This window comes from Diadema antillarum, unplaced genomic scaffold, assembly GCF_040938485.1.
Source record: "Diadema antillarum isolate AM-2024a unplaced genomic scaffold, OU_Dant_1.0 seq00000893_RagTag, whole genome shotgun sequence".
Lineage (NCBI taxonomy): Eukaryota > Metazoa > Echinodermata > Echinoidea > Diadematoida > Diadematidae > Diadema > Diadema antillarum.
The window spans coordinates 421,745-441,381 of record NW_027271756.1 but is presented as its reverse complement, the minus strand read 5'-3'; the positions used below and the strand labels follow the sequence as shown (position 1 = coordinate 441,381).

Here is a 19,637-nt window from a genome sequence, read left to right as displayed (position 1 = left end):
TTCTGTGAGTACAATTATATGCTACTCACAGAGTCATATATTTTATCCGCATGGTTTTCTTTTTAAAGAGAGCATGCGAATTTGTTGAAATATGTCGAAAAATGCTCATCTCATTAGACTCTCGAAGACTGTTAGAAGTGTGTGTGTTGTAAAACGGAAGCGAATGAATTTCACGTTGAAAAATGGGATGTTACATCAATTGATGTCTGACAAGATGACATCGAAATTCTCATAAATGATAATTTTTTTTTGATGACTCCATGTATACGAAATAGTAATCATAAAATTCAGGATGCTTATACATGTATATGCCTGTGTCTATACTTTACGAAAACGGAGTTTTGAACACAGATAATCAGTCATGATCACATCTTTTGCAGAATTCTCTAAATGAATATCTTAAAGGGATCGTACAGTTTTGGTAAGATAGTGAGAAACCTCTTATGAAATATGAAAGAGGCATGTAATTCCAAGAGGGATTCAATGTTAGAAAATTGGTTTTGAATTGGCCGAGATATCGAAAACAGAGCAATTCTAGTAAAGTGTGGGACCCACCTTTTATTACGATTGTTTTGTTTTAATTTGTTTTTGGATGTTTCAGCTATTCCAAGCCCTTTGAATTTGAATTCCTCTAAAATGGTATGCTCTGTTTCATAATTAGTGTTTTCTTGGTATCTCGCAAAAAAAAGTTAAAGCCCAATTTTCATCTCCACCAATACTGTACCATCCCTTTAAGATTTTGTTTTCCAAAGATGTGTGGCTTGACTATCATGCTTAAAGCTCAGAATATACGCACACCAGAAAATGTTGTGTTGATTTTCATTTTTTTATAGTTGTAGCACATTACGCAAGATGGAAAATAAGGATGATTGATGAATACGGAAAGGAAAATAGACAGAAACATACCCACAAATTATCCTACGAGGTGCTTTGTCGAAAGGAATTATGATGGCAGGTTTAAAGAAGTTTTTCTTTCTCTGTAATCATGATTTAAATCATTAAGACAAAGAGAGAGAGAGAGAGAGAGAGAAAGAGAAGAGGAAGCGAAAGTCGTATCAAAGTATACCTGGGGCCCTGTCTTGTGGCAGAGGTGACATATAATTTAGTTTTGCCAGAAAATAATGTTTTTTATCTGTGCACCTTTTTCATTTTAGTTGAATCCTTTTTTTTCCACATCCTACGAGTCTTTAACCATGTCCGAAAGATGTCAAAGGTTTAATTCTTCCTTGATTTTAACCTTCCTTTGAAATATGAAACTCAGAAATGTTAATTTGATTAACATAATCTCCAAATATTGATTCTTTTAATTTTTGCTGTCCTCAACCCTCCAAACTAAATTAGTTTTTGATCTGTTCACATTTAACCTGCTCAACTTTTCTCATTACTGACATTTAAATTGCATTTATAGACTGATTTTGTTTCACAGAAGTCAAGTATAGAATCATCAGCACAAGGCATATGTTCAAATTCAAATTCTCCAATTAAAACACTAAATCCTTCTGAGAGTGCAAGCTAGTAATAAAAATGAATATAATGAAAGGGATGAAGGGAATATCATGAAGAATATATATATAGATAGAGGGATAAAGGATGGAATTAGAGGTAGATAGATAGATACATAGATAGATAGAAAGATAGATAGAAAGATAGATACATTGATAAGATAGAAAGTTAGAAAGAAAGAAAGAAAGAAAGAAAGAAAGAAAGAAAGAAAGATAGATAGATAGATAGATAGATAGATAGGGAAATAGACAGTGAGTGTATGAGAGAGAGATAAAGAGGGATAGACAGTGATAGAGAGGAGTGGAGAGATGTGGTGGTTGATTATTTGGTAGTGAGGGGAAGAGAATAAGGAATAATAGTTTGACCTGTCTAAAGACGGGCAGCCCACAAAATCAAGAGCGCCAGTGCACATCCTGCTATCGAGGCAGAACTCGTACTTCAGTCAGGGGCGATTAGTCCTCTTCCATTGTTAGGGAACGAAGGGACACATGCCACGGGCGTTAGGGAAGAAGAGGCCTGCTGTTAAAGTTCGTTCTCATGAGATGCATTGAAGTGCATCATCTTTCATCTCGGGGTGAATGTATGAGAAAAAAAAAAGCAACAGGTATTAAAAGACAAGCAGACACTCAAGAATCATGGCGTACGGCAGTCGAAGTGGGAGACAGGCGGTAGATTTTTAGTCTTGCGTATGAATCATATACATTTCAATATCGTCTCATCCTTCCACGACCCCGACCTATTTTAGCACAACCGGAAACCATTTGACAGATCTATGAGACTCTTCTTGCATGCTGTGCAATAATTCCTTCTCCGACTTATCACACGAGATTTCCTTTTACAGCTCAACGTTTCCCCCGTCGTAATCACCGTCACTATAGCGTCATAAATGCAAGCTTAGTACATTAATTACGTGGTGCAAATCACCATTGTTAGGAACATACGTAAAGATACACTGATTCAAACATACATCCGCAAAAGGATATAAAAGAAGCAAATAATGGAATGAATCTACCATGGTTAGATATAACGTATGTTGTGATCCACCTTTACAGAAATCTTTGAAGAGTATGTTTGTTATGGCGTGTCTGTGCTTGGCATAAGCTGCGCGGAATCATATTCCCAGATTTTTATTTTATTCAAGCACTTATACTGCTGTAAGTTTTTTTTTTTCTCCTGGAGGCAATTACATACATCATTGGCTTGTCAGGCGTTATGATATAGATTCAGAATTCAGCGCATGATCTGATTATGTTTGTGCAACTGTTTCTACACGGACGTGCAAACCTCGTGTTGCTTTCCACAAAGTGATCATACATCGTTGTCAAGGGGTTTGCTTCCCCCTTTTTTTTCGGGTTTTTGCTTTTGTTGTTGTAGCTGTTCTTCTCATTGTTGTCAGGTTAGGTTTCTTTTGTCTACGTCACGGTTCTTTTTCCCGAATGAATTAGGATGAATGTTCCCCTGGAGATCAAAATTGGCTTAAATACACACGCACCACCGATCAATCCTCCTCCAATACGAACGTAAATCAATCTCATTTCTCTCCCCTACCCCCTCCCCATACACACTACACGCAACCTGGCCTCATCCCCTTCCCTCACTTTAATATACTCCTTCCCCACCCCATCTTTCCCTTACCCCCCCCCCCCCCCCACCATCCATGCATTCTCCTGACCGAACGTCGTAAACGTGGTTACCAAAATGTGTGTGCTTTCGTCAATCAATGTGGCGTTGTTCTGCTATCAAAGGCGGGCGCTCCACAGCTATACAGTACGTCTAGTCAGTCACCAAGGAATAAAGGAGGGGATGGCAGTCTATTAAATGTAATGGAAATGTGGCCTCAAGTCTGATAAGTATGCCTATCGCTCAAGCTAGACGCGTCAAGAAGTCACGCTAACAGACCCTCTCATCCGTTTCTATTAAGGTGGAATCCCACAGTGCTCCTTTACACATACACACACACACACATACACACACACACCCACCCACACACACATAATAGTACACACACACACACACATAATAGTATGAGGAGAAAAAAAAATGTCATGTCCCCCAGCAGTTAATATCGCCATGCTTTTTACTGTAGACCGCGTGTAAGCATGAGGACGTCAGCACAGATTGCAATCGCCGGATACGACTAGGAATTCATTTTATGAGATGGATGTGACATGGTCATCGTTTTTACCTGGGCCTATCTATCATCCCGAAAGCTATGCTGATGCTGTGATATATTTATTCGAATCTAAACCTAATGATGTACATGAATATCACGCAAGGCAAATAAACAGTGGAAGTCTACGTGTGCCAAGATTTCGCTCCGATTGTCATAGCCCAATCATACTTTTCTTTACTTGAATGGAGTAAGCTAGATAAATCGAGCAAATCTGCTTCTTACATAATCTAATTAAAAAATTAATTACATTCAAAGATTTTTTGAGAAAAGTTTATTTGTAAGTAAAACAGACAAATTTATTTTGTAATATATTCTTGCACATGATAGCGATTTAATTGATATTTTGACACTCTGGTGAACTTGTGTTGTGGCATATTGATATAATATGTTTTATGTTACTTTGCAAAGTACTGTATATCCATGTTTTCCGATGTCCAATACGTTTTGTTATTCAATGTACATTGTATTTATCAATATTATTCAGGACCCCATGGAAGACCACTACTTACTGGTGAATGGGCTACCCTGATAAAAGACTAGAAATGAATGAATAGATAAATAAGCAAAAAGCAATCAATCAACCAATAAATAAAATCTACTCTGTGATTAAACTTTGTGGAAATGTCGAAACAGAGGCGAAGTGTTGTAAATCCCTTTGTCATAAGTTTCAGTATTCATTTTCAGTGTTTTATAAGGTACAATAAAATAATGTTCTTTCTTTCGATTTCATTGTTAGCATTCTTGATCGTTTATTTCGATTATACAAATGTCAAAAGCCTCGAAATCACTATATTTATTGATCTTTGAATTGGCAATATCATTTTTATTCTCTTTCTTGATTCCGTGCAGAGGTTATGAATTCAGCCACTTCCATCTAATCTTCTACTATTATAGGATATGCAATGAAAATTCAGAAGTGCCAATTTGATGACAACATGATGATTTTTGCACTATTCTTGCCCACACTCAATACCTCGAGTACTTCTGGGAAATCCAATTGTCAACATGGCATTTGCTGTGTTTCGTTCTCCGTTGCCGGGGAAACCATATACAAGGCTTGAATGGTAGGCCTTTCATGTTAACAAGTTCTTACGTAATATGCTGAAATAATTATTAATGTGATGCTTTGAAATGAATTTACGGCCGCGTTACTGGCAGAAATTTTATCACACACACACACACACACACACACACACACAAAGCTCCTCGAATGATATTTCACTTTAAAGAATGCACTGGTAATAGAATATTTTTGTTTTAATTTGCATATTTGATTTGATTTGATTTGATTTGATTTGATTTTTTGGTTCCTGCATTATATCATTGCTCATGCAGATACATACACATGTATTAGGCCCTATATACATTGTTGGTGCCATACATATATGTGGTTGGTTACAGCTCGTTATTCCGAAGATTCGTTATTCCGAAGGCTCTTCAGTCCGAAGATTCGTTATTCGGAAGGTTCGTTATTCCGAATTTTATTTTCGGATCAACAAATCTTCGGAATAACGAACCTTCGGAATAACGCCACAAATGTTCGGATTAACGAACCACTAGGTATAGCGAATTTGTGTGTTTCGGATTAACGAACCACCGGAATAGCGAACCTTCGTAATAACGAACAGCACCCATATACAGAAACGTTAATTGTTAACAAAATAAGTTTCTTCATTACCTTAAGGATATACAGCAATAGAGTTTCTTCATTGCCTTTACAATGTACAACAAAACATATCAGTGATGCAATGAATAATACAGAAGGGCTACAGCTTAAGCATTGCTTAATGTGCATGCAACCCTCGTACATAATACATAACGTATAGGAAAATAGGAGGGAGTGATGACTTGCATAGAGATAGGAAAGAAGAAAGGAGAAAGGATAAAAGGAAGAGGTCTGTCTGCTTTCGCTAAAGCTTTACACAAAGTTAGATCACCTGGATCACTGATTAGTTGGGCCCCCATCTCACTAGGAAGGCGAGCTGTGACGATTTAACAAATCGTGGCGCGATCGCCGTCCGTCTCCATTTTTGGCCTCCGAGGCGATTACACTACGGTTTCTCCACGCTCAACCTGCGCTGTAGGCGATAGCGCCACGATGATCTGCCACGTTGTTGCCGCGTTTCCAGGCCGACGAGACGCGCTGCTTCTGCGATCGAACCGACTGTGTTGCGATATTCGTACGCTTATCAAGACCTCGCTACAACAGTGATACGATCGGAGCGACAGTGATACGTTTACGCCGGGCTCATGCTACGATCTCAAGGGATCGGGGTATAAAATGTGTTTCATGATTGAATTTCTTTAGGCAGATGTCAGTGTCAAATTAACATGGATATGCAGAATATGGTTCTACCCTTACATCTTAGCATTCTAGAACACACCAGTTAGAACCTGATATGAAATTGCACTATTAGTTAAGTCATCCATTCAATTAAAAGGTTAAAGGGTGTATAATATTAAAGAACCGGCTTACGAGCAAACTACAAATCGTATCCTACGATGAGACAGTTTATGCAGATATATTTGAAAAGATTACAACTTAACTACTTTCATTGTCTTGCAATGATAAACGACAAACAAACAATTTAATAAACAGAGTAGATTCGTACCGAGTGTGCGTGGAAAAATGAATGTTATGCGTTTTTCTCCATGTCCACCTTCCTGGTCTGTGCATCACTTTCTATCGTTCATGGTTGGTTCCTGTTACGTAATACTGTAAGAGTGGTAATTTTCATGGGCGATGGGAGCCGCTTTTGATGCGCTTGAGTTACGCTTTGCGCGATGCTATTTTGTCAAAGCTACGAATGTGGCGCTTTTAATGCGCTCATGAGGCGATGGTGATACGCTCTAAAACCACGGACATGTTCAAAAGCGAGGTCGCCGACCATGGCGATGGTGGCGATCCTTCGCGCTACTGAACCGCTCAAGATACGATGGAGAAGATTTAAAGCGATCAAGCCACGATCCGCCGCGCTTTGTCGATTTTTGATGATCGTAGCGGAATCGCCGTCTAGTGAGATGGGGATATAAGTAAGCATGGCAAAGTATTTTCTCACCGAGGTACAGGTGAACAGTTACAGGACATGGTCGGTTACATAACATTACGCAATGAATTCCGAACGGCGATATTTCCACGAGGGAATTTCATGTACAATACAATTACAATGACATTATAAGATCACTGATATCCATAGAGCAGCATTGTCTTTACAGCTTTCTTAAAAGAGTACATAGACTTTAAAATTCGTATTTCAGAAGGGAGTTCCAAATATCTGGTCCAGTGTCTCTGATAGATTTCAGAGCCATCACCGTTTTAGGATTTTGTAAATGAAATTTATCAGATTGCCTGGTGGGATAAGAATGTATGTCCTTGTATAGTACAAGCCTTGAAGGGGAGGCGGTTCTGTCTTTCTAGGAAACGAACGGTCCTACAATTGTTATTGCGGCACAAAAAGGAAATATTGTAGTTAGAAAGGAGGGTGATGTTCGCTCTTCCGAAGGTTTGTTAATCCGAAAATAAAAATGATAAAGTTCATTATTCCGAAGGTTCCCTATTCCGAAACACACACATATTTCCTTATGCCTCTATGTTCGGTAATCAGCGAATGAAATACGATAAGTTTCCTAATCCGAATATTTGTGGAGGTACTAGTATTCTGAAGGTTCTTTGATCCGAAAAGAAATAAGGTTCATTAATCTGAAAATGAAAGGAGGTTGCTTACTGACGAACCTTTGGAATTAAGAACCTTATTTCGTTTTGGGATTAATAAAACTTCGGAATAACGAACTTTCGGAATACCGAACCTTATTTCATTTTGTAATGGCAGATAAAGACTGTAGATATATGATAGGTCTACCTGATACTACCTATAGCTTATACAGAAATCTAAAAGACAAAATCAACGTGGGCGAAGTGCAGTTTCTGGAAATATTAACCTACTACCATCCTCAATTTTGTGATATAGGATAAACACACTTAACCCATGGTGTGTGGAAACACGTCATGCCACGCACACAGGAATTACTCTGGTATTCAAATTGAGATTCAGAGTCATACCTTTTTCTTTAATGTACCATGATATTTTAATGGTGTTAGAGTGGATAATAGATGGAGTGCCAGTGATTTGCTGACGGATGCAGTGACATGATAAGGCGGGTAATATCAGCCTGACAGTCGCTTTTGATGTTACCCACTCCATCGCAAAATTGAAAGAAAACTAGATTACACTTCCACGAAAATGCAGGACAAAAGCCCCACGAAGAATGATATTTCCAACACATTCTATAAACACATTTACCGTCACCGAGCAACGTGCCTCCATCCTTGTCCTTCGTTCTACTAGGTGAAAATTCAAATTCAATTTGAGCGGCGCGATGTCTTTGGTCGGCAGTTGTTGTTGTTGTTTTTTTAATGTGTGCTGCATGCCTCCACACGTGTGTATTCGCTTTCTCCCCACCTTCCTCTTTTTTTGTCTCCGTAAAGATATCATTGATTCCCAATTCAGCTTGTGATGTACAATGGGTTGCTTACAGGAGGGCCGTTCACAAAAGTAACTCGAACGGCTAACATAGTTTCTCACATGAACAAACACTAGACAAAAGAATTCAATGTCATCAAGCAGGCAAAAAAAATCGATGAAAGGAGTATTCAGTCTAGTTTTCCACTTTCTCCCCGCTGTACTTCAAATGGTTTAGTAAGATTTAAAGAAAATAAGGGAGGAGTAGAGGAGGAAGAAGAGGAGGAAGAGGACAAGAAGAAGAAGAAAAAAAAAGAAGAAGAGGAAGGCTTGATTATAGAATGGCTACTGACCATTTAACATGATTTCATAAACTTTTTTTTTTCGCCATCGTCATTTTATTACACTTGTGTTGAATTTCGAGGCATCTACCTGATACTTGTTTGCTGTGGGGACGTCCGTAATTTGTCTACAGGCCCGTGGAGCTCGATTGGACTCAATAAGACAGCCCTCAACCCATGTAGTTATAGCAACATCGATCTGGATTTCAGCGGGATGTGTGGAGCTTTTTTGTTTGTTTGTTTTTTCTCGTCCTCCGTGCAATATCGTTATAAAGCAAAGACAGACGCGAGGCCTTTCGAGTTGATGAAAATTGCGGCGCGAACATGCAACATGCTGATGACTTTGGCGTTTCACATCAACAGTGATCAAGGCGCATGAATGGAACATACGGTGCCCCTCCACCAGAACCCCACCCCCTCCCCTTCTCCCGAACCCCACTATACTTCCCCAGCCTCTCTAGTCATCAGTGCCTGACAGATAATTGCCCCTGGTCGGGTAGAGACAAGAGACCCTCCTCATGTTCATGAAGAAAACGTCAAACAAAGATTCAGTGCTTTTCCTGTCTGCTTGCAAATCCGGCCGCGGTTATTTGCAGCGTTGAATAATGCGGTAGAGGACATGATTCATGTCAACACCTATTATTTGTGCGTAAATGCCATGAGCGGTAATTTGATCCCACGCGCTCGAATGTTTTCCCTCTCAACATTATTATCTAATCTCCTCCCGCCACACCCCACCCCCACCCACCACTAACTTGCCGGCTTGTTTGTGCTCCTCTGCTATAGTATAAGCATTACTTTCATAAGTGAATGAATACATCAATATCTTCCTTTCGCTATCCAACTGCTGTCGCAATTACATTAGTATACATAAATATATATATATATATATATGTATATATATATATATATATATATATATATATATATATATGTACACATATACGTACACACGTGTGTATGTATGTGTGTGTGTGTGTGTGTGTGTGTGTGTGTCTTTCATTTCAATTCATTTGTTTCATTCATTTATGTAGAACAGTATAAACAGCATAAATCTCTGACAGAGGAACAAATAATTTCAATAGTCAGACCATCAAGAAGCTTCAAGTGCTTGTTGATTAAGCCTTCATACTTGAAGAATAGGAAACATGCATCTTCGACAATTATAAACATGTCAGTGTATTTCACCAAAATACGTACAAAAACCTCCAATCAAAATTGAGTATGCATATACATATGCTAGTTGAAAGAACGCTCACACACAAACAACAAACGCACGAAGAACGAGACAGGAGGTAAACAAAGACAAAAAGAAGAACGAAAGTCTAGCCAGTCATGGACACCATTTTTTTTTTTATTTAAACAAAGTCTGTTTGTCTAGAGCTTCCAATCTTGAGATGGTGATGGTAGATTAGAGATCACGTGTCGATAGAATTCCGTTCATTGACACCAGTGACACGAACAGATTGCAATCTCAAAGTTGAATCAGTTGTTTTTCTTTTTTTTCTTTGTAAATTACAACGACTGATATAGGACTGAAATGAGGAATTTGTTTGGAACATAAACGTTTAATACCTCAGACAACATGGTTTCATGGAATTCAAACATAAATACAAAACATTAAGTTTCTAAAGATGAAAGATCGGAAGAACACTTAATAACAATTGGACAAAGAGCGATGAACTCGGGTAAATAAATTGGCTGTCACACTGATTGCGCCTATAGAAAAGCCCTTTTCTTGAGCATTGTATACTCTGTTCACGTACTCTGTATGCGTTTCTCGGAAATGCCATTGCAATAAATGCAATACATGTAAATGAAATGACGTAAACTTCTTGTCTTATAAATATGCTGGAAGGTAACATACATTTCACGTTTGTTAAAACGACTGCAATTGTTGATATCTGGGAATGGATGTTGGAGACATATTTCTTCCAGTCACGGGGTTCATTTATTGTGATACATCGTACATGTATACAATAGAGGGTGAGAGAATAAAAGAGGGAGAGAGAGAGAGATAGGAATATATGTTAGTATGTTGTGTGTGTGGTATATGTGCGTGCGTGCGTACTTGAATATATGAGCATGTCTGTACCGCAACGAAACAGAGAGGACGGGAGGATAATAGAACCGAGTTCCTCCTGTACGTATCGCTTCACCCGATAGTAAGAGAGCGCGTTCTCTTGTTGGCCTTAAACACAATCCCCCGAGTGAGTGACGAGACGTCTCCATACAGGTCGCTATATCACTCGATCAGCCAGTGACCCCACCGACCAACTGATGTCGAAGGAAGACTGATTGGATTTCCCCAAACCTTTTTTTTTTTCTCCCCCATCCCAGTCCTCAACCTATCATCCCGTGTGATATACAAGATGATGTTCTCCGTACACATCGTCATCCTTGGCGCGCGCGGTCTCGTACATCTTGTGTTTTATCGATGCCCATCTCGAAATTAAACGGGCGCAGTTTAACTTCCCGGTAACGTCCCGAGATCCTTAGCCGCCCCCCAGCATCAAACGGCCACTCATCCATCTCTGCCTTTGTCATCCCAAGAATGCTTTGCTGAATTCCATACGAAATCGGATTCATAAAGAGACCGACAATACCAACATGGACTGAATAAATCTCAGGAGAAATCATTTTAATCGACATGCCATTCCACAGGGATGCATCTCAAATCGTGAAACGAAAAAAAGAGTCATAGATTAGAAAGCTGATCTATCAAAACCACGATTTAAGGCCTAAGCTAAACAAAGGTGTTAAAAGTCTACACCCGAAGAGGAAAGTCTGTCAAATCTGCAAAAGACACAACTTTTAATGAGAACTACGAGGATTGAATGTATTTTTTCCTTTGTTTCCCCCAATATGATATGTTTTATTAATGTTGGCTTTCTTCTTTTCTTCCCCTGTCTATGTATGTGTATGTTCACTAACAGTTACACGGCCGCCAACTTTGTGGTGACCTACTGCGTGCCCTTGGCCATAATGGCCGTCTGCTACACCATCATCAGCACCAAGTTGTGGGGGAACGGACTGCTGGGTGAGAACATACCCAACCGTGCCCGGCAGATCACCGCAAAGAGAAAGGTATAACGGACGCTGTATCTCATGGTTTCGTTAAAGGGAGAAAGAATGATTTGTTGTTGTTGTTGTTGTTGTTATCATTGTCATTGTTATTGTTGCTGTTGTTGTTGTTGCTGTTGCTGCTGCTGCTATTTTGATGTAGAATGTACCAGCCAAGTCGAAGTTAAGTGTGTAAAAAAGGAGAATTCAATCTAATTCAAATTTTATTTCATTTTAGTTTCATTTTCATTTCATTAAACGCAACTGTGCTATCGTACGGTTAAATTCATTCAAGTTTGATTGTTATTTGGTAGTTTAGGGGGATCATTACTTGTCTGTCCAATCTCCATGTAAACACCAAGGATATCATGGGATTTTAGTATACCTACATCATCATCCATTACTAGTTCAGGCGACCATCACTGCCTGTAACTCGTGAAGTGTCACGACCCCAAATCATTGATTTTCGTCTCGACGTGTTCAATAAATGTAATTGAGTAGTCTGTGTCTAATTGCGGGTTTGATGGGGTTTAATGACGGTAAAGAAAATAAACTTAATGTGTCTGTGTGAGTGTGTTCGTCTCTGTGTGTGTGTGTGTGTGTGTGTGTGTGTGTGTGTGTGTGTGTGTGTGTGTGTGTGTGTGTGTGTGTGTGTGTGTGTGTGTGTGTGTGTTGATATTCGGAAAACACGCCGATTACAAGAAAAAAGCCATCTCAACTTGTCCCTCTGATGCCGCTACGGAAAATGACGCAGTTACGACGTTTTACAACGAATGCGCGAGTGTGTGTGTGTGCATAATACGGATGGATATGTGTCTTGTTGGTGTAACACTAGAGGAAAGCAGTGTCTCTTGTTCGGCTAATCCGGGTGGTACAAGGGCACAAGTCCATCGGGTACGTTAATGAATTTGCATTAATCCCAGAGGTTTCGCTCATCACAGACTCGATCACTGTCGCACTTTTTCAAAAAGCTGAAAGCTCGATAGAACAACACTTCCTGCCTAAAGATAAAGTGCAATAGGCAGCCCACAAAAAAAAAATACTTTAGGAAAAGTAGTGTCATTAATAATTCATATTAATGAAGAACGCAGAGTATAACTGTAATTCACACGTAATGAGGAAGATACATGACAATGTCCCTTTCCGGCTATATGTCTGTTTGGCTGTATCTGTCCTCTATACGTTGAAGATGAGCTGAATCATGTCTCATACAAACAGACATTGGGAACATAACGAGCCGCTTTCATTATCGCGCAGGGGAAACGTTGTGTCGACTAAATGTCTTTAGCATTCAAATCTAATTGCGCTCATTACACTGAATACTTTCCACAGATAATCATATTCATTATGTACCGGACCTACGTCAAACGACTTGTTGTCGCTACATCTTGGTTAGTTTGGAGCGACCTTCGTTCGCCGCACCCTGGATACGTGGTCCAACAATTACCGAGCTATGCATGTGTTTCGTCAAAGTCGGCTCATGACAAATACACGCACACACACACACACACACACACACACACACACACACACGCACACACACACACACACACAAATGCACACACGTACAAACACACCCACTTATTGAGTATATAGATTTTTATAGTAAAGATAAGATAAGGATTGTTATCCCGAAAGAATCAAAACCTTGTACAAACCAATTTCTCCTTGATATACTTTTTTTTCTACAAGCATGACTTGTGTATAGCAAAAAAAAAAAAAAAAAAATGTATAGGCCTACGTGTGAATTCTGTGCGTCGGAGGCAATCTACCAGTATATCATGAACGGCTGTCTGGAAGACGAAATCTCCACGTATGTTACATGTGCGTCATATCTCCTGATGTATATAGCCAGAAAAAAAAATGAAATGCGTTTGAGGTAGAATACAATATATGTTCGAATATATTCGAACATAGTAATATAAGTAAAATCTAAACATATACTTATCATGCTTATGCCCAACCGACACTATGTTATGACGGCCGTCAACCGGCAACCAGTCCGTTTCATTGCTTTCTTCTTTTTTATGGGACACACCAATTACCTGTATCAGAGTTCAGAGGAAATAATTTTTTGTCATGCCACCAAGACACCAGAAAAGGGAGAGACAGAGAGAGAGACAGGGAGAGAGAGAGAGAGAGAGAGAGAGAGAGAGAATGAGATGAAAAGAGAGAAAGAAAGGGAGAGAGAGAGAGAGCATCCGTATCGCCTAAAGAGGAAGAAAGAGGGGGAGTGACAGAAAAAACCACAAATGAAAGTAAACGGGAGATAAACAAGGAGGGAGAGAGAGAAGGGGGGAGTGAAGGGAAACGTTAAGAGGGCCAGGTTTCGTTGCATGAACACTTGGAAACTTAGAACTCCATATCGAAGCGCCCTGAAATGCAAAGGAATTTTTCCCGATACCGTCTGGACACCGAGAATGAGAGAAACAGGGAGAAAAAAAAGGGGGAAATTCAATGATTGAGGAGCTTTTAAGGTCTGGGAGTAGAGAGCAGGGTTTGAGTGCCACCAGGGTCTTTGTCGGGAGTGGAGTACCCCGGATTGAAGGGGGTACTTTGAAGCGGCGGTCGATATGGACACCGGCAATTTCGGTCATTTCACATGCAAGAGATATTACCTTAAAGAATCTCAGAAGCGGAGTTCTGGGATGGGGGAGGATTGTTTGTAGGGTGCAGAGCGTTCATCAGTTGTCATGACAGTCACAGTTTTTGAGTAATGGTGGTCTTATGTCAGGTTAATAATTTCTGTTTGATAAATTCTTGTCATTCACATCACTTTTCAACGTACTGCTGTTTACAATATTGGTATTTGCATGTGCACGTGTCAATATTCATGTCTGTGCAAATTTTCACCCGAGAATAACTTAAAGTGTGTGTACAGTTCTGGTCGCGGTGAGGATTTAGCTTTTAACGTTTTGTGAGATATTCAGAAACCACTCTATAAGATGTCAAAGAGCATGCAATTCTAAGGAGTATCAAAAGTGTATTTGATGAAAATCGGTTTTGAAATGGCTGAGATATCCAAAAACAAGGCGAAACAAAGAGATCCTAATAAAGTTGTGGCATGTCGCCTTTTATTATTAGCACTTTTTTGAATATCTCAGCCATTTGAAAACCAATTTTCATCAAATAAACGTTGAATCCTTCTTAGAATTACATGCTCTTTCATATTTCATAAGAGGCTTTTCATTATCTCACTTAGGAATGTTCAAAAAATGAATCCCCATCTCAACCAGTACTGTACAGTCCCTGTAAGTATACATTGCCAAAGATCATAATTTCTTGTTTGACTACGTTCATCACAAATATAGGGCCTACTCAAGAACGGAGTATAACACGAGATCTGCTGAATTGGAAAAGTAGTGTTGTTTTTAGTCCCTTCGATAAGTGGTTCATACTATCGACTTACGTGTAAGGATTGATTCTCGTGAACTCGCGGTAGTTCGGCATCTCATCACACCGTCTGCTCTGCAGTCGGGCTTCGCTCTCCATTTTACAAAGCTGAATCTGCGAATCATTGGAAGCAAACTAAAAACAAAACCTCATAAATGCAATGAACTGTGTCGTCTCACTCTGACTTTGTTTCACAGCTAGACTTTAGTATCTAACGCAGGAGCTTCGGTCGTATATGCAATATACGTTCCAAGTGAATGACCTTCAGCATATGAACATTAGATATAGACTTGTCGCGCTGGTCGCTTTTAGCACTTAATGGTCTGCCCACGTTCTGATTAAAGATTGAATAGGATCCACTCTAATGACGCACGCCCGGCACTTGATGAGAAAGAAAGCGTGTAAATTATGTAATCAGAGGGTTGTTTGGACAAGGTGAGTTGATGGACGGTGTGTCTTCCCGCTAGGGGGTAGGGGTGTTGGTGGGTGTCAATCTGACAACCTGATGCGCAATTCAGTCATCAGAAAACATGTCTTAATTGTGAGTTTTAGAGATAGCATTGTAAATATCGTCTGTATTTTGCTCTTTAAATGCGGAAATATACGTCAGCAGAAGAGAGAATTCAAATTAATGAATTCTTGCGTCGAGTTATTTTTTATTGCAACTGATTATCAAATTGCCCTACATCGACGTAATGTTCAGTTTAAGACAGGCGTCTTATTATGCCCATGATTTATTATCATGGCTACTACTAAAAAACTGATTAATTGCTTATTTACCTAGATGTAGGGCAATTAGTCAATCAGTTGCACTAAAAACTGTACAACTCGACGCAAAAATTTGATTAAATTGGTAATCCGGTTATTTGCGAATAAGACCTGCCTACTTATACAAAATTCGGATATACGTCGTAACGCCAAATATATCGTCAGTTATACGTTCGATCATCCCATAGTGGTTACCACAGACCCATCTCAACCTAGCTCAACTTAAAATCATCTCATCTCAACTAAACTCATCTCACCTCACCTCACCTAAACTCAACTCAAAAGCTTTAATGGAATCACGATCGTGAATACAGAATCATGAATGTTTCATTTTACAAAATGTATTTTAAGGTATATATTGGTATCGAAATGTTAACATAAAACATGCCAACCTATACTCCACTCAGTTCCACTCAGTTCCACTCAGCTCAGCTTTGCTCAGCTTTACTCATTTCAGGCTCATCTCAACTCAGAATCATCTCATCCCAGCTAAACTCATCTCACCTAAACTTAACTCAACGAAAAGCTTAGACACACGATCAGGAATATCATGAATGTTTCACATACAAAATGTCTTTTACCATATATCTTGATATTGAACTGTTGACATAAAACAGGCCAACCTCTACTCCACTCAGTTCCACTCAACTCAGCTTTATTCAGCTTTACCCAGCTTTACTCAATTCAGACCCATCTCAACTCAACAAAACTCAGAATCATCTCATCTCAACTAAGCTCAGCTCACCTAAACTCAACTCAACGAAAAGCTTAGACACACGAACAGGAATATCATGAATGCTTCACGTACAAAATGTCTTTTACAGCATAAAATTATCTTGATATCGAAATGTTGACATAAAACATACCAAACTATACTCTACTCAGTTCCACTCAACTCAGCTTTACTCAGCTTTACTCAATTCAGTCCCATCTTACCTCAACTCAACTCAACTCAGAATCATCTCATCTCTACTAAACTTAGCTCAACGAAAAGCTTAGAAACGCAATCAGGAATATCATGAATGCTTCACGCACAAATTGTCTTTTACGGTATAAAATTATTTTGATATCAAAATGTTGACATAAAACATGCCAAACTATACTCCACTAAGTTCCACTCAACTCAGTTTTACTCAGCCTTACTCAGCTTTACTCAATTCAGACCCAACTCAACTCAAAATCATCTCATCTCAATTAAACTCATCTCACCTAAACTCAACTCAACGAAAAGCTTAGACACATGATCAGGAATATCATGAATGTTTCACGTACAAAATGTATTTTACGGTATATCTTGATATCGAAATGTTGACATAAAACATGCCAACCTATACTTCTTTCAGTTCCACTCAACTCAGCTTTACACAGCTTTACTCAGCATTACTCAATTCAGACCCATCTCAACTCAACTCAGCTCAAAATTATCTCATCTCAATTAAACTCATCTCACCTAAACTCAAGTCGACGAAAAGCTTAGACACACGATCAGGAATGTCATGAATGTTTCACCTACGAATTGTCTTTTATAACACATCTTGATATCGAAATGTTGACATAGAACATGCCAGCCTCTACTCCACTCAGTTCCACTCAGATCAGCTTTACTCAGCCTTACTCAACTTTACTCAATTCAGACCCAACTCAACTCAAAATCATCTCATCTCAACTAAACTCATCTCAATTCAACTCATCTCAGGAAAAGCTTAGACACACGATCATAAATATCATGAATGTTTTCACTTTTCACCCATCAATCGTCACTCAAACTTTGTCGGTTTTTTTTTTTCTCATACCGATTGTCATATCGACAGATCGTAAAGATGATCGTGATCGTTGTGGCCGTGTTCGCCATCTGCTGGCTGCCGCTTCACTCCTACCACTTTCTACCCTATCTCAACGTGCAGTCAGTGGCGAAGGTCAAGGGGGCACGCCACATCTACATCGCACTGTGGCTGGTGGCGATGAGCAGCTCGATGTACAACCCTTTCATCTACTGCTGGCTCAACGACAGGTGAGTGAGGTCCACCCTTTCCATTAGGAGCTGTCGCTTTCCTCTCACTCCTTCTCCCTCTCCTTTTCCCGCTCTGTTTCTCCCTCTATTTATTCATCTATCTATCTCTCTATCTCCATTTTCTCTGTCGCATTCTCTCCTTGTTATCAGTTTTTCTCTGTTTCATTTTTTTTATGCCTCCGCCACGAAGTGGTGCCGGAGGCATTATGTTTTCGGGTTGTCCGTCCGTCCGTCCGTCCTTCCTTCCGTCCGTCCGTCCGTCCGTCCGTCCGTCCGTCCGTCCGTCCGTCCTTCCGTCCGTCCGTCCGTCTTTCCGTCCGTCCGTAATGAATTTTGTGGACAAGGTAACTATCAAAAGCTGTTGAGGTATCCTGATGAAACTTGGCATGTATGTGTATTAGGGGGTGAAGTTGTGCCTATCAACTTTTGGGTGCATGTGCTCAAGGTCAAAGGTCAAAAGGTCAAGGTCAAATACATAAAATTTCACTATTTCCACCATATCTATGCAATGCCAGCAGATATTTTCTTGAAACTTAGTGTATACATGTATTACCCAATTTAGATTCTCTGGTGAAAGTTTGGGTCATGAGGTCAAAGGTCAAAGGTCAAAAGGTCGAGTAAAAGTATTAAAACTTCTTTTTTTTCTCTGTAAATTGGAAAATTGTTCAAGGTATCTTCATGGAACATAGTATATATACATGTACTGACTGGCAGTGATTATCTAGAGAATGTAGGGTTCATGGGGTCAAAGGTCAGGGGTCAAAGGTCAAGTGCAACACTTCAAAATTTTACTATTTCCCTCATGTTCATGCAATGCCAGCAGGATTAGTATTTTTTTTTTACACTTGGTGTATCCATGTGTAACCTAATAGAAATTCTCTGGAGAGTTTTTTTTTCTTTTTCTTTTTTTATTGCCTCAAAGGTCAAAAGGTCAAAGATCAAGTGAAAGTGCTGAACTAACTTTTTCCTCCATATCTCGGAAGTGGCTCAATTTATCGTGAAACCTACTGCATATCTATGCATGTTCTACCTGAAAGTGATTATCTTATGAATTTTAGGGTCTAAGGCCAGATGAACATGGTAACAATTTACTATTCAGTACAGAAATTGCACTTTTTCTCCATACCGGTACCATGAAAATTACTCAATGCATAAATGTATGAATGGGTCAAAGTCAAGTTAAAGTCCTTAAATCCCCAAATACATGCTCTCCTATTCATCCAATTAAACCAAGTTCAAGGAAGGTGAACATTTAACACATTTCTGACAAACTTGTCATTTCAATATTTTGCCAGTTTTGTGAAAATGTAATCACACATTGTCCACATGGACTATCTAGACCTATTAGGAGAATCATGCATTATGGCGGAGGCATACCAGTCGCCATAGCGACATTTCTAGTTTAATTCTACAACAGCATTGGCTTACAGGAATATTGCATGAACAGCCAGCTTCTTGTGTTCTTTGTTGTCGGTGTTGTTTAAAAAGACAATCTTAATGTTAAGACATGCCAAGTTGTTTTCATGCACACCTGTACTGCAACCGACGCAACTGTTGAAATACTATAAGCCCGTGCACATGATATACACCTCAAGGGCACTTGATATACTCACTTTACCTATTGTGTCCATTCATGTGTGTGTGTGTGTGTAGTGCGTGTGCGTGTATGTGTGTATGTGTGTGTGTATGTCTTTGAGTCTGTGTGTTGGAGAGAATGAGGGGATGGAGTGAGTCTGCATGAGCAAAATGCTTTTATTGTGTTTACGACGTATGTTCCATAATGTAGCGGCAAGTTCGATTATGATTGACAGGATGCGTGAAGCGTTTGAATATCAATGGCTACTTTACCGGTTCACAACGGCCAGAATAACATTTCCAAACTGAATCAATGCACCAACATGGCACTTGGCCATGCAACGTACTTG

At 39.5% G+C, this 19,637-nt stretch overlaps 1 protein-coding gene across 1 annotated transcript in view; it reads left to right on the top strand.

Moving 5' to 3' along the window:
- The window catches only part of LOC139740976 (tachykinin-like peptides receptor 99D), a 54,199-nt gene that overhangs the window by 12,849 nt on the left and 21,713 nt on the right, over positions 1-19,637 (top strand). The window contains exons 3-5 of the mRNA XM_071651561.1: positions 161-174; positions 11,414-11,564; positions 17,513-17,712. Of these exons, the coding sequence (XP_071507662.1) occupies positions 161-174; positions 11,414-11,564; positions 17,513-17,712 (365 nt within the window). The remainder of the gene's footprint in view (positions 1-160; positions 175-11,413; positions 11,565-17,512; positions 17,713-19,637) is intronic.